Source organism: Convolutriloba macropyga, chromosome 4 (genome assembly GCF_964194025.1).
Source record: "Convolutriloba macropyga chromosome 4, txConMacr16.3, whole genome shotgun sequence".
NCBI lineage: Eukaryota > Metazoa > Xenacoelomorpha > Acoela > Convolutidae > Convolutriloba > Convolutriloba macropyga.
The window spans coordinates 65,859,937-65,876,265 of record NC_134471.1 but is presented as its reverse complement, the minus strand read 5'-3'; the positions used below and the strand labels follow the sequence as shown (position 1 = coordinate 65,876,265).

The 16,329-nt window shown below is 33.9% G+C and overlaps 1 protein-coding gene across 7 annotated transcripts in view; it reads left to right on the top strand.

The window, feature by feature from the left end:
• LOC142337834 (uncharacterized) overlaps window positions 1-16,075 on the top strand; it is a 19,346-nt gene extending 3,271 nt beyond the window's left edge. The window contains exons 1-6 of one of the 7 annotated variants that reach the window (XM_075387374.1): window positions 1,118-1,138; window positions 3,567-4,029; window positions 4,452-4,695; window positions 10,005-10,186; window positions 13,529-13,695; window positions 14,477-16,075. In XM_075387374.1, coding sequence (XP_075243489.1) covers window positions 4,571-4,695; window positions 10,005-10,186; window positions 13,529-13,695; window positions 14,477-15,691 — 1,689 coding nt within the window. In that variant the 5' untranslated portion in view covers window positions 1,118-1,138; window positions 3,567-4,029; window positions 4,452-4,570 and the 3' untranslated portion in view covers window positions 15,692-16,075. Of the gene's footprint in view, window positions 1-1,117; window positions 1,139-1,558; window positions 1,876-1,915; window positions 1,941-2,170; window positions 2,388-2,417; window positions 4,030-4,451; window positions 4,696-10,004; window positions 10,187-13,528; window positions 13,696-14,476 lie in introns of those variants that run through there. The other 6 variants (XM_075387372.1, XM_075387373.1, XM_075387370.1 and 3 more) reach the window with 6 other exon arrangements.
• Window positions 16,076-16,329: the final 254 nt, after the last annotated feature.

Here is a 16,329-nt window from a genome sequence, read left to right as displayed (position 1 = left end):
CATATTTGTAATTGAGCCAATGTGGTCCTTTGAGGTTTATTTTGGCGCTTTTTAAGCCATATGATCTTACAAGAGCCGATATCGGGAACCAGCAGAATTGGTATTGTCTTTCTTGCTTCACTGATATAAACTTTTGTTTTCTTTTATTTGCCCAGTCCTCTGGGCGCTCAACTCTCCTTCCTCTGCAGCCCGATGAAAATTCAGAAGACGAGCTTAGAGTGAAACACGAGCTTTGAGCTTTGGTCTATTTCTGAATAATTGCTTACAATCACTTTCTCCTACTGATTTTTTTTGAAAATTTTGTAAAATACTATACAAAGTAATCACAATTTTTGTTATCATTTTAAGCTCTGTACGGGAATTGTTTGTTAGTCTTTCTAAAAAAAACAAAAATTTGAGCAAAATTCAATTCTAAGGTGGCATGTGGCCCTATTTCTCTCGCCCAAAGGTAATTTTTCTTAGCATTTTTGATGGAAATACCATTAGATGTAATTGGGTGAAGTAATTTGGCGGTAACATAAAAACCGGGACAATCGCAACAAAAATACAAAAATCTGAACAAGAATTGCGGCGTCTAAAAATAGATGTTGACTGTACCTTAAGCTCAGCCCATCAAAAACCCAAAATAAACCCAAAATCAACCGTGTGAATCAGCCTAAAATTTCTCAAATGTTAGTCATGATAAATTTGACATGTGCAACTCATTTCACTGACAGCAGTGATAGATAAACATGTCAACAACGTCACAAATAAAAGGGCGAGTGTGAGCAAACAATTCAATTCACTCCTTAAATACTATCTCAATCACTGACTAGACGGCAGGTTAGTTGATAACTTTATAACTTGTCAAAAATGAAGATATTTCTACTGTAGTTATAACTTCCCTTAGCTTTTTGCAATAACTATTAACAATCTCCATGCCTTTTGTTCACACACACTAACATTGAACAGATAGTTTATCAAACAAACCTTTTATCCTATTTCTCATCGCTTAATCGGCCCACATGTCTTGCTAGCTTTTCTTTTCCATTTGATTAGAAAGACGCAAGCAGAGTCTGTGGGGAGATTACGTCATCAAAGAATTCATTTCACATTCTTTCAAATAGTGCATCTGAACAAATATGAGTCATAGCACAATGTAAGCTAATTTCCCAAATAATACTAGGATAAGTTTCGCTGCTCAAAGCAAGAAATTGATGTCCTAAACGCAAGCAATTTACGTTTGTTTACGAAAGAAGCGTTAAATTTGTAGCAAGAACTTTAACCCGCTGAAGTATGACAGAAAAAAAGGTGTACTTTTTCTGATTCCATCAAATTTGAAAAGTTTGCAAATTCCACAAAATTATTGTCTTCTTTAAAGTAATTTTCGCATCGACAAAATCAGCACGCGTTTCGCCAAATTTGATAGTAAAAATGGCATTTTTGTTTAGCTTATATTATTCAAGAACGCGAAAACGTTTACTAATCGGATAGAAAATTTTCATTATCCGCTATTCAGTCGAGTATAATCAAGAATTGGCACAATTCCCGCCAAACCAAAACGCACTCGAGCACCTTTACGATTAATTGGCCTACTTAATTTTGCCCGTTAATTGCGTTAATAGAAAACATACTAATTTCTTTTCTTAGTTGCATAAAACGCCGACTATAAATGAAACCTGCATGAAATTAACCTCCATTGACCTTAAAACAATATTTATCAAAACGTTACTCAACGTTTTGTTAATTCTTAATTTGTTTATTTACTGCTTTAATCCCCCCTCGCAAAGCGCCAAACAAACGCGACTACAAATCGTTGATTTTGCAGCATTTGTGCAAACTCACGCACTCAATTTACATTAACTCGCAGTTGAAAAGCACATTTGCACTGAAAGCGTGAGTAATTTTAGTGAATTAGTTCGTTCTAAATGCAGAAGCTGCACTAAAAGCGGGAATTAAAGGTAAGGCGTATTTGTTCATGAGTAATTCCCTTTTTTTCCCAATTTTCCCACTGAATTAGACATTTTATTTTCCCCCTCATTTTTCCACATCAAATTAATCCGCAAATAGGAAAAGGAATTTTTGTCTTTTCCCTGTATTTTTTGCTGCTGGTTGTTCTAAATAACTTTATTCAGCTTTTTTTTTACTGAATTTGACTGTTTTTTTTTCTCATTTTCCTCAAATAGGAACTTAAAATTCTCCCTTATTTTCTGTTCGGAAATTTTTTCCTCAGCTATAAATCATTTTTCCCATTTACATGTGAGAAATTGCTTTTTAATCCTCTATTTGTTACTAGCTGTAAATAAACCTATACGCTGACAAGGGCAAATAGAAAGTACCCCGCCCCACAAATTATTCACTTCCATTTTAGAAGTGAGTCACTCATCGGAAGAGGGAAAATTGGAAAGGTCAATTACCTGGGAAATATAAATATTATCCATATAGCTTTATATCCTAGGTTACTTCATATATTCATCATCACTTACTATATACTGTGTGTGAACTAATAGCTATACTGTTGTTGTTTTCTTTTCCATCTTAGTTTTGTTTTCCAAGTGGAAAACATTTTTTTTCAACTGCTCAGATTTTTTTTTAAAAAAACACGTTTTAATTATAACGCTACCCTTATACGTTGCGTTTCTATGTTAACTTAAACACATATCACCTAGACACACTTTTACGATTTCTAAAACTATCATTTTCCATAATTTTGTAAATTTCGAGCCATTATATGTAAATTTTCCATATTTGCTAAAATTTCTCAGTCATATTTTTGACAAAATTTTATACTAAAAGGTTAAATTAACATTTATCACTAACTTAATTATTAATTATAACTGTTTCAGGCGACCCGAAAGCGTGACTCATATTGGGCAATTTAATTTAATTTAACTTAGTTATTTATCAATAAGGAAGACCCGACTGCAAATTTTAACCCTTTCAAGCTTTAAAGGAGAACCCGCGATTTGAAATTTAACCCGTTCACTCCTTTTGAACGGCACTTGGGATCTTAGACCGCTTTCATTTTCTCCATCAAAAAGCGGCTGAAAATTCTTTGAAAATTTGGATATTTTAAAATCTCGATGCTGATTTGTGTGCCTTTAATCTCCCAGTTGTTTTTTATTATTTTGTTGCTGTGGCTATATATAGTTAGTTTAACCAGATTTTGTAATCTTATATTTCCTGATTTGTTTTTATATTTGGAAAGCTAAATTCATGTAAAATTATCCTTCTTCAAAACCATCTTCTAATTCTGTAAAAAATATTTCTTATCTGGAGACAAATTTGCCTACTACTTTATTGCATCTCTATCAATTTTATGAGATTTTTTTTGTTGCTCAAATAAAAACGATTTACATAATTTTTAACTTGTAAAATTATTTTAAAAATAAGCAAAAATTAAAAATATCCCGATTGTCGTTGTGAAACTTTATCTGCGGTTTCTATTTTTTGCTTATTTTTGTCACGTAAAAATTACTCCAACTTTCATTAAGCAAAAAGTTCTTTTTTAATCTTATCCACGCCGTTACATTATTCTTGAATATTTTTTACTTCGCATTATTCGCAATTTTTATGATTTTGTTTAGGAATATTAACGATAAAGATGGATGTTAGAGCAATGAATGATTCATCTTATCATTTAACTATTTATCTATTCGTGACATTTTTCCTTCACGTGAATTGTTACGTAACCGATGACGCAACATACAAACAACTCGACGAATCTGGCGAAAAATCGGGCAAATTCATAGTCGATTTGAAAGATTTCATGCCGAAGCCCGAACCCACGACTGAAGAACCAATGGGGTACAAAAGTGGGCTAAATCAGGGTCTGAAACCCGATAGATTTTCCCGCAAAATTGCCTGCAGCGTGCCCGGGAGACACAAACCCGCTGTACCCAATTTGCGAAAATGTGAGGGGACCCTTGAGACACGTGAGGTTTACAAATTACACGATTTGTGTGTTTAACAAACCAGAAGGGTTCACAGAGAAGGTGGCAGCGTGGAAAAGTGTCGTGTTTGGGTTCTTGGCAGTTTGGGGAGTATTGGGTTAGTAAATTCATAAGTTTGCTCTCGAACCGTTCACGCCTACTTTTTCGGGGCAACTTGGTTGTAAAACGTGTGATCGCGTTTATGAAACAATCAAAACTTTGATCGACCAAAATTCAAATAGTAATATTCTTTTCTATGCCCATGTTTTAGCAGACTTCGGATGAGTAATATTTCGCCAGTTAAATTATTTATTGATGAAAACGAACAAAAATCCGAGAATCAATATGAAGCTTTTTTGATCATTTTTCTCGAGTACTCTGATAAAATTTGTCACATTGCAGCCAATTTGTAATGTTTTAAATGAGTTTTAAATCCAAGATTGAAGCAATTTTCTAAACCACAGACATCGGTATGGTTTATACGTCACTATATTGAAATACTAAATTTTATTAGATACTAAATTTTGTCTTTTTTTTCAGCGAACGCCTGCATCGTCCTCGGAGGAATCCTGCAACGTCGTCAAACTCGCAACTCTCTCTTAGCTCTAGTCTCACTGGGCGACCTGGTATTCGTGGCTCTCCATTTCACTGTTGACCTCATGACCTTTGATGACTCATATGACAACTGGGTTCTGGGCGAATTCTCCTGTTACTCCGTCAGAGGGTTCTTAATGGGCGCCAATGCTTTCTCGAATATGGCTCTTATGGTCATATTTCTCTATCAGTGAGTATTGCAGAGTTTCAAATTACTTTTTGTTTAAAGTGCTTTTTTCGAGAAATGTTGAGACGATATTAGAGTTTAATGACATTAAAGTTCTGATAATCAACCTCAATTGGGTAAGTTGTCATGTAACAGTAATTTGCATTACAGTTTGATCAAATACAACGTAAAGAGACGGCAATATTTTTTGTCCATTTCATAAAACTGTAATATTTGGCATAGATCAGCAAAGCCATTAAAATAAAACACCACAAGCAGTCGTTAATTTGGATGCGTTTTGAAAATCAAATTGTTTGTGCAGTGTTGTACATCAAGTCAAAAATATGTGTGAGCAAATTTTGATATTTCTTTATTTTTGCATTATTTGTAATTTGAGGTCATTTTCCTTATATTAAAAGTTAAAATCGGCTAAGCACTAATTTGTGCCTATTTTTTTATAGAAGATGCTTCAGCTACTGTTTAAATGGACAAGTATTGTTGTCTTTTTAATCTTTACTCTAAATTTTTTAATCTTCTCTAAAATTTTTGCTCTATTGTTTCGATAAACCTTTAACATAGTTAACTTTTTTGTCTGTATATATATATATATATATATATATATATATATATATATATATATATATATATATATATATATATATATATATATATATTATATATATCTCCATCCAATCAATTTGGGTTTATACTGGTCTGATAATTTGCGCTTCTTTTATTGTATTCTAAACGTGCAAAAGAAAGGTAACAGTATGGTATGGAAAGATAAGTTTTTTACTATGCTTGAGTAATGATTCTTTAGTCGTTTTGTTGTTCTGACGCCACTTGTGGGGCGAGGAATTATATACTCAAATGGTTTTGTTTTTGTTCAGACATTTGGCCGATCGATATTTTCATCGTAGAGAAATCTGAGTGGTATCATTGAAGAGCTCGTCCAGCTTAGAGCTAGGAATTAAAAAGATTTTTTTGAATTTCGTTTTTTTCCTAGGAGTTATCGAGGTTTAAAATTTTGTGTGAACACAGGACATCTGGCTTGATTTTGTTCACTTTTAGTGTAATTTTTCTTCAAATTAATATATTTTTTATTAAAATATTAATTCAAAATTAGATTTCAGGCCATAAAGTGAAACATTTTGGAGTTCCTAATAGAGGAAAGGCGCTAAAAAAGAATAGTTCTAGTCTCATAGGGAAGTTTACTGTAAAAAAAACTTGAATTCTTTTTCAGAACTCTTTTTTTTTGAAAACTTTTCATTTTTTTGTTTTTTTTTGGTCACCTAGCGACTAGTCACTCTTCATATCTAGTTTTTGTTAATGAAAAATTTGATTTACAGTCAAATGAAGCCCAATGAACAAACAATTCGTTTTCAAGTAATTGCTCGTGTTTTTTTTGGCTTCGACTCTGAGTTTTCGTGATTTTTCAAATGAAATTTTGATTTTCTTTTTTGAGCTTTTACTAAGTTTTTGGAGTCGTATAGTATTGACTCGTTGACTAAAAGTGCAATGGGCTCCCTAATGAACATTAAGTGAATCTATCTAGTGTTTTGAGTAGACATTTGAGCTCTTACTTAACCATAGTTTCAGTTTGACCATAGCCTGACCAATGTTGGCTGCAATGATGGTACCACGTGAAAGTTTCAGACGCAAAAAAAGTGGCTATAGTCACCAAAAAAGAGCAATTTTGCTCATAAAAAGATCAGTCTGAAATGTGGGGAATAATAAGAAAAAGGGCAGCTGAGAACAGGCTACTGTAGGCTTAATGCTGTTCCGCTGCGATTTCGCAGGAACCATAATTATTATTACATTAATGGCTGTTAAGACCCTAAAAAAAATTTCAATTTTTTTTTAACATTAACCAACCTTAAACCTTTTTTTTGAACTGTATGTCTTTTTCAGTACTGGCAGGACCTCTTTCTTTTCTCCTGCAACTAATATCAATCTGGATAGCGATTGTGACTATTAACTATTGGTTTTATGAATTCGATGCCTCGAGTTTTCATAATTTTTTTTTTAAATTTTTGGATTTTTTTTCTCATTTTCTTCCTTTTGAAATCGTATAACATTATCATCATACTGATCGTTTGGTGGTTCTCTTTTGTTCAGAAAAAACGTTCAATGGATCATTGAGAAAGTTTCCAGAGAAAAGCTTATGGTTTAAATGGCTTCGACAATATCTTCTTGCACTTTTCTATTGATTTTTTTGATTTTCGCGTGTATTTGTTGTTATTTTCATAATCATAAGACTTATTTTGATGTCTTATCGATAAATTACGAATCGCAAACCTTATAGTCTTCCCATCGAGGCATAACTTAGCGTATTTATTGGTTTCCTTTGTAATCTTTTGAATTTGATGGCGTTGATTTTACGTGTTTTTCGGAAAATTTGGTGGTTTTGATATACTTGTTCATTTTTGTTGATTTTTGAAGTCACATTTTTAAACGAAGAATCAGTCCATTGCTGTTAAAGAATAATTGAAGATTGAACGTTTTTACTGAAAATTTCACTTTTTAATGGCTTCGACACTTTTCTCTCTCTTTTTTGCTTTGCTGTTTTTGACTGTATTTTATTCTTTTTAAAGTCGCGAAACGCTGAGAGGTCTCATAATCTTCTCATTGAGGACTGAATAAATGATTTTTCTCAATACAGTTAGTTTATAGCGGATAGCCTTAAATTTAATGATACTATTCGTATTCACAATTTTTTAAACTTTTCAGTTTTTGCTCTTTTCATCAACTTGTAACTTATTCTCATCACTGAGAGGTCTCATTCAATTGCATGTATTTCAAAAATTAACGTGTCTATGGATATTGTTTCATAACTGATGGTTCGTTTGATGGACGATACGCGTTTTCATAAAAGTTTTGTGGGTGTTCAATATTTGAGTTTCTTTTTCTTTTTTTTTTGCATATTCGCGTAACAGATCCCAATGATTTTCAATTAAGGACGGAGTGAACTTATTTAATCGTTCAGTATAACTTTTAGCTGAATTTTGATAGAGAAATATTGAAATAAGAGAAACAATATTCAGATAAAGCTAATGGTTTTAATGGCTCCAATAGTTTTTGTTTTCGAAATTTTTTTTTTTTGGTTTTTCTACAACTTTAGTTCTTTTCTATGACTTAGTCTTAACAAATAGAGGTCCTATGGACTTTTTTAGAAAAATTTTATCGGGAATTATTTCTTTAAAGAATAAGGTTTTTTGAGACGTATGAAGTTATGAATCGTTTTTAAAAATGCTGATTGATTTTTGAATTTTGCCTCATTATTACTTTTTGTCGATTTGTTTCCTCATCCCATTAAGGAAAAATCCAATCTGCTGTGTAGTTACGAAAGAGTAAATATGTGAAGCTAAGGTTTTATCTGATTGCATTTTGACATTGTTACAAGGTGGTTTTAAATTTAAATATTGAGTTTTTTGCTGTGAAATTTTCGTTTTTGCTGATTTTGTGGTTTGTTTTTTTTTCTCGTTGTCTTTTTAATAGCAGATCTCGTGAGCGTTTTAATGAGGCATGGCCTTATTTAATTCAGTTTGTAATTGTTAGTGTAAAAGATTTTTTTAACTCAAACACATATTTTTGATTATCTCATCATTTGGTTGACAATTAAGTCGAAAATGTAGAATAGCGCGGGTCGGAACACCATGTGCAAACGCACATTAACGAGCCTCCTTGTTATGTTTTTATACGTTTTTAACACTTCACTAAGTCCTCTTGCGTTGCGTTGAACTTTTGATAATAATTTCCAAATTTGAAGATTTTAGTGCTTAAATTTTTCAGAATAACCTAGCAAAAATAAATTTGTTACCAAAAAAAATTCTACGTGTTCACGAATCTGCGATATTTGCCTATCACCATCAAATCTTTTCCAAAATCAGTTGGGATTCAAATGAGTTCAGGAACAAAAGAGTTCAAGAACAAAAGCTTATTGCTTTTCAAAAATGATGTAAAGTTTCTCTTGTCCATGAACAAATTTGAATCCCAATTGGTTTTGCAAAAGGTTTGATGGTTATAGAAAAATGATCGTAGATTAATGAAGACATGGATTTTATTTTTGGAAGGAATAAAGTCCTTAAGTTTGAAAGAAACTTCTGTCCTAGTTTTCGGCTCAACTGATTTTCTTGTCAGAATTTGTCTCTAGTTTTTGGTCGAGGCTTGTTAGTTCAAGTTATCAGATGGACGTGCTTCCATTAACTGATTAAGAAGCGTTGAGTTGCAATTACGTAAAATTTGGAGCCTAAATTTGTTGTTTCTGTTTTCCTTTGTTTTCCTATTTATCTGTATAGTTAATGGCCAGTTGTTTTTCAAACTAGAACTTTTTCAGCCAGATTTGAGCTCAAAAAATTTAAGGATATTGAATAAATAGTTCAGTATTGTTCTCCGTTTTATTTAAGAATCAAATTGAGATTTGGGCCTCATTACCAAATTACAAACATGCTAACTGCGAAAAACTGCTAACAAACTGAATTTTTTGCACAAATTGATTAGAAGAAATTTTGCACAGAGATTCTTGATAAATATGGAAAAAAAGGCAGGCAGAATGGAAGAGCTGGAAAAATTTTGTCAAAATCAACCATTGAACAACTGAAACACACGATTGCTTTCGATAAATAATTTCAACTTGTGGAAATAATTGCCACGAAAACCTGGAAAGATTATTATTCTTTCAAGTATTGGAAAAAAGTCAATTTTAAAATGTGAAGAACTTTTTCGAGTAAAAAATTAAGTTTGCACAAAAACGTTTAATGATCTTGTATGGGTCATAAAAGTCTATGGTCTTGAATATGGTATGCAAGACACGATAAAAGTTTTTTCATGAGAAATATTTGAATCTACATTTTTTGTCTGAAACTCTCCCTAAGTTGTAAGCTTTTATGGGTCGAAAAAAAAGATTGTTCAAAAAAGTTTTACGATCTTGTATAGGCCATAAAAGTCTATGGTCCTGGATATGGTACACAAGACACCAGATTTTTTTTCTTGTTGAAGGTAAATTGCAACTACGATGTATTCGTTGTACTACGTGATCCAAAAGACTTCATGTGCGATAACCTTTAATTTTTTGTATGGTCTTATGTTTGGTATCAAAGAAGCCATACAACCATACATGTCGTACGCATGGTTTCCACGAAATATTTATGGTGGTAAACCCAGGGTACCAGTTGCTCAGATTGATGATTATGGAATTCAAATTCATCATCAATTGATAAGTGAAAAAAAAAACGTTTGTTTTTCCAATTATCAATTTGATTTTTTGCGAAAAGGAGTGCAAAGTTTTTTTTAAAGAGAAGTGCGAGCTCATATTCATCACATTTTTGTTTTAGATTTGCGTGTACAAGTGGCAAAGAGAGGTTGGAGCAGGTGTGTGGAGGTAACACGTGTGGCACTACTCTGTGTCTGTTTTTCGTGTCTCTGGCGAGGATGGCAGGGGCCATGGCTGTGACGTCATACGCACACTGTGTACTCAGAGACAACTCTCACTTCCAACTGTGCAATACTGTCAATGGTCAGTATTTCTGTTGTTATTTCTGTTCATATTTTGATCTGTTCAATAAAACAGTTGATTTTTGCTGTTTTCTTTAGTTCTGTTGTTATCAGAACTGTTGTCAAATTAGTTCTTTTGTCACTTTAATCTATTCTTTAATCTAATGAAATAGTTGAGTTGTTTTTCAAAACTTCAAAACTGTAAAAAGTGTAAATTGAAATTATAAAATTAAACAAAAAGGTGAATATACTGAAAACAAATTGAATGGAGAAGAATTTGTTTTGTTAATGGAAACATTAAATACTATTTCAACCATAATATTTAATCAAAAAATTAATTATTTTAGTCATCATCCGGTTAACTCCGCTTTCTAACTTTTTCTAGGAGATAGACAAGAGTTTATAACTACTATTAGTATAAGCATTAAACTATTTATTTTATTTTCATTAAATGATTCTTTAAATGTTAATGTATAACCAGACTCTGTTGTTCTGATTTGAATTTAATTTTTAAATTTTTACAGAATTTAAAAAACTGCAATGCCGGTAGAACCGATCGAGTATCAATACATTGAACCACCTACGTACAAGTTTTAAAATGCCAGATCTGTACGGTGCCAGATTATAGAGTAGCAGCCAGTTTTTCCTATATAGAGTGCCAATTTATAAATTTTTTAAAGTGGATGTTTCGGAAAAGTTTACTTGACTCGGCTGAAGTCACTTCGAAATTCTAACTTTCATTTTCATTGATCGGCTGCTCAATATTTTTGCAGTGACAATCATCAGAGTCACGTAACGTTTACTTAAAACACGCGCGTTCCATTTTTTAAATAGCGAAAGTTTGAAGTGTCAAAAGGTCCTGTATGCATAGCCGAAAGTTGAATTCCTTGAACTTTGGGCATTTTGAAACTTGCATGTTGATGGTATAAAGCAGGTTGAGTGACATTTTTTTTTATCATAGTGACATTTGCCAATTTTTGTTTAAAAAATTCTTTTCGATGAGTATTTACCTTTTAAGATCTTTTTAAGAGAATTTTTGTTTAAAACTTGTTCATGTTATGGGATATTTATAGAGAAACTATCCATTTACAAGTTCTTAGAACTACTTCCATAACTTGCGAAATCTTGCAAGATAAGAATGTTGTCACCTATAGGTATCCATATCGGTTCTTCATTTTCAAAAACTAAAATGGTGGAGTGTCAGTAAGGACATTATATAAAACTTTTCATCAAATTTACTGCTAAAGTGATGAACTTTGCAACAACGAATAGCAGAAGATATTTGTTTAAGTGGTTGTGAACTAAAATTGAGGGCCTAATTTTTTTACATTATGCTGGAAAACGTTTTTTTAGAACGTCTTCTAACTGCAAAAAAATTTGCAAATCTCACCTGATTTTTGATTTGTGGTATTGATTTTTGGGTCTGTGACTATTGTCTGCTATCGGAGTGTTTATCATTTTTAATGTTAACTTTGTGAAGAATTTATTTAATAAAAATTTGTGTAGGACAGAAAAATTTCCTAGAGGATCGAACTATTCGATTCGATTCGAGTAAGGTTTCGTCAGCTTGTCTTTCAGTCTGAACTCAACTTATTGAGCAGTCAATTTCCCCGATCCTCTAAGTCGTCCTCTGGAAGGGGTTGGGTCAGTCAAACTTAATGTATTCGATCGCACTGACGGTAGTTGTTCAGTTAGAAGGAGTTCTGTCAGTCCGTTGCCATTCTTGCCTTTGGGTTTGAGAGGCAGATTGAGGAGTTTGTGCTTCATTTCGATGAAGATTTCTGTTTGGGTTTATTTGCATTCTTGGTTGAACTGGTTGAGATTGATCTTTGATAGTCTGGCCCTTTTTGACGACGGCGTGACTGATCTTCGCTTGGCTGTTGTGAGGAGTTTTGGTAGGTCCTTCACTGAGCAATTGATTCACGAATGCCTCCTCATTGCATATTTTGCAGCCCGTCTTGCTAGCAGCATGGTTGCCTGGGCAGTTGGCACAATTTGGGTTTTTTGAGGACTGTGCAGCCAAGCAGCTCGTGATCGCTACCACATCTGAGACAGCTGGCTTCTTAGGATCATTCATTTGACTTGTGACCAGTCATGGCACTGATAACACTACATCACCACCCCATGTCTTCGAAGAGGAGAGAGGAGGGCATGACTTATCGTCTTGTTTCTTCACATCTTTGATGGGTGACATCGATCATCAAGCTGCTGCTGATCAAGAATGTGTTTTTGGTCTCTTACTTCACGAAGGCTCTCCTTATTGGGGTTGGCGCTTTCTTGGCTCCGCTTCTGATGCGCTCTAGGCTTATCTTTGCCTGGTAGGTTTCTTTGATAGCTGCCTTGCCCACGTCCATTTCCATATCCAGTCCTAATCCAACTATCTTAAAACTATTGATTTTCGCATTTTTGACAATGATTGTCCGATTGATGGGAGGGAAAGCTCCCTGACACGTGCTTTAGATACATTAGAGGACGTTCTCGAACAGTATTTACTCTGCTTGGTTCTCTTTGCAGCTGGAATTATTGATTGCACTACTTTTGTTTGTCATCTTGTCGTTGTAGAAAGTAGTTGGCTCGAATGAGGGTCTATTAAGAAGAATATAATTTACTAATGTCGAAGAAGTTGCTCTCAAATGAGGGCATTCGGGGAGCTGTATTAAAAACTGCATCAGCAGGAAAGGGTAATCCCTTAGCGCGTGAAAATAACTTTATTAGAGCTAATGGTTAAATGATAAATGATTTAAATTAATTCAACGAAGGATCCATTTAATCATTTTTGGAGCTTTTCACATTTGAGTTTTATTATTGAACAACCGCAGGTTAGTTTAAACAGCTTTAAACTCTGATTGATAACAATTTTAAGTGATACAAGGTCATTTGAAAAGTGCTGAGACTGACAAATTGCTCGTCGAAAAATCGATTGCACAAAGCCTTGCATAAAAAATATTACCAGGACTAAAATAGTTGCACAAAATTTTTGTTTTTGTCACGTATCGGCCAATGACAAAGTTTTAAATAATTTTTGTTTGTAGGTTTGTTTTGATTTTGTCGGTTAGCCCCACCGGCTTCTATCGTCACTTTGTGTTATTTTGAGAAATATTGAATTGGTGAAACTTATGTGATTTGTGTTTATGACTCTAAAACTTGTATAGAAATTATTTTTACTTTAGAAAACTTGGTGCTGAATAGTTCTCTGTTTTCTCACATTTTCTGTTCTAATCAAACACCGTATCATCCTTGAGCCGCAAAAAGGCCATTCTAGGAACGAATTAGTTTCTGGGGCTTTAATACTTCAATAGTTTGTCTTCAAGGTGATTTACGACTTTAATGATGTTTAGGTGTGAATTCTGTAATTGTATTTCAGGTTCCCATTTGTCATTCATCCAGCTGGCGTCCTTCAGATTGGGCGACATGATTCTGTTCCAGTTTGTGCCCTCGTGTGTAGTCGTCATCTGTGCCAGATTCACTTTGCCAATCGTTGAATTCAGAGCCGCCAGGTTCAAAAACGAACTTACGGTCGCCAATGCCAAGGTCAGTAGTAGAAGTTAAACTTGAAGTCAGTTCTTGAAATCGTACAAGTTTTGAGTTTTGTTATAAAGTTAGTAATACTTGTACGAGTTTGTTACAAAATTTTATTATTAAATTAGTAAAATAATCACTTAGCCATGCCTCAGCAGCCCGTTATCTACCTAATTATGACAAAAAATGACAGCTGTGCCAACTTGTAATTGGCGGGGTGAAATGATAGAGGGTTGAAATGATAGAGGGGTTAAATGAATCGGGGTGAAAAGAAGTAGAACCAAAATTGATTTGTTTTTGAAAGATGGAAAAACCTAACTGATGGCGACAAAATGGCAAGGTCGGTTTCAAGACGAAGTGAACTTAGAATTTTTTTTATTGATTTCAATTCGCAGTTCTATTTTGATTTCGTATTTTGTTTTATTAAACTGCTGGACTGCTAAAATCGTAAAATCAGTGCACAAGTAGAATTTTGAAAGCGCAATCTGCAACATTGAGTTGTCCTATTATTTGGCGGGTTAAATTTTTCGATTGGTATTCCTCTACAGTTTTTTTGGCTAAATATCTTTCAATGATCCGCGAGCCCGTTTTCAACTCCTAGTTCTCGGGAATCAGTTGTTCTGGTATCAGCGCAAAAAAGCATTCTAGTTTGTTCATCATTAGTTATGAAAAAAAAACAATTTGTTCATTTGTTTGCTCGATAAAAAAACGATGAAGTTGACATGGAGATAAAGTGGTTCACAAAGACAATTCGGTTCCTTAAGATATTTTCAACATTGCGTTTGTGTTTCAGTTTTATCACACGATAATTGTGATCGGAATGCTAACTCTGGCCCTGAGTGTCTCAACTGCGATGATCGAAACATTCATGGACCTTCTAAACTACCCCCCGTCCGCCACCCTTCAATTGATGCTACGAACCCTACCCTATATCAACTGCGCCCTTATTAAACCCATCGTCTACTTAGCTTACTTCCACGAAATATTCCCCAAAAGGAGCCAAATTTTCCAACGGAACCCACGCAATCGAAGTGTTAGCACGACGTCTAGAGATTTGAGTCGTAATACTAGTGACCCTCGACTTCGTCAAAGAGCTGAAACGAACGATAGCGAACTAACGACTGAAGAAATTTTAAACGGAATTCGTGAACTCAAACGACAAAGCAGTATGACGCCATTACGAACGCCGTCGAATCAATTCGGGTTATTACGTCATCAAAATAGCGACTCGAGTTTCGTCGTTCGTAGTAAGTCGTTTGACAGCCATTTAAACAGTCGGATTTTGAACAATGCGAAATTGCCTCGACCATTGAACATCCCGGCGCCGAATAAGTCATTCGCGAACCCACTATACGACTCGCCGCTCAAGTTCTCGGACGAAAATTCAGCCCAAATTTCGGGCGAAAATTCGAAGCGCAATTCTCGCTATGTCAATTTAGAAAACGTCACAGAATGGATTAACAAAAAACCGACAAGCGAATCGCAGTTATTGAGACCAAGTTCAATGTATATAAATTTAGGAGCTCTAAGCAAAAATCGACAAGGGCAATACGAACAATTTAACAACGAAAATACACCTTCCGAAAATCCGGATAACGATAAAATTGGTCAGAATTCTGAACAAAAAATGCCAAAAATTGATCAAAATAGCGCAAAAACAGAAAATGACGAAATTGCCGAGTTGAAAAAAATGCCAAAATCTGCGCTTCAAAGCAAAAGTGTGTATAATTTAAGCAGTTTTACAAACCCAAACAGCGTGCAGTTTGCTGTTGATTTGCATGTTTATTCGGACATAAAATACCACAAGCAGGTTTCGGAAGATAGCGGGTGTTATTCGAGTCCTGGGACGCCAAATCACGTCAATCAAGGTCAAATACCGCCGGTTGCTGTTCAAGGTCAAAGTAACAACGGAAGCGAAGTTCAAGGTCAAACTGTTGGCAATAGTCAAGGTCACAATGACGTGGTAGAAAGTGCAATAGACGAAAACTTGAATGAAAATCAAGTTTAGATAGATTAAGATTAGTTTTAACTTTGAACTAAAACTTACTTTGTGTGATTGTTGACTTAATTTTGGATTATTATGTTAGCAAATTAAGTTCGCTGTGTGCTCGATACTGGATTGATATTTTTCCAGATGAAAGTAACATTCTTTTGTCTATCTCGTCTAGTTTTTGGTTGTTTTTGTTCAAAAAAAATTTGTCAGCTGGAACACAATTTGCTGATAATTATGATTCGATGCTAATTTGAACTTGTATAGATGTAAAAATGGAAACAAAAACTTAATCTTTTAGTGTTTCTCATTGAATTATAAAAACTTAAAATGTGACATTTGAGAATTGATGATTGAAATAGTTTTATGGTTCTTAAACAGTGCAGAATTCAATTTTGATTTCATTGTTAAATTTTAACTTGTTCAGTTTTTGCGAAAAATTTGTGGATCATTGAAAGTGCACATGACTTTGGTTGCAACTAAATAATAATTGGCTTATTAGTTCGACAATCATATGTTTAATTTGTACGGTTTTTTTTTTTTTGGGGGGGGGGGTTGAACTGCACTAGTTGAACGAATTTCAAGTTAATAGCAATGATTTGTTTTGTGTTTTATGTAGTTGTGGTTTATGAGATGACTGAAAATTAATTTATAAT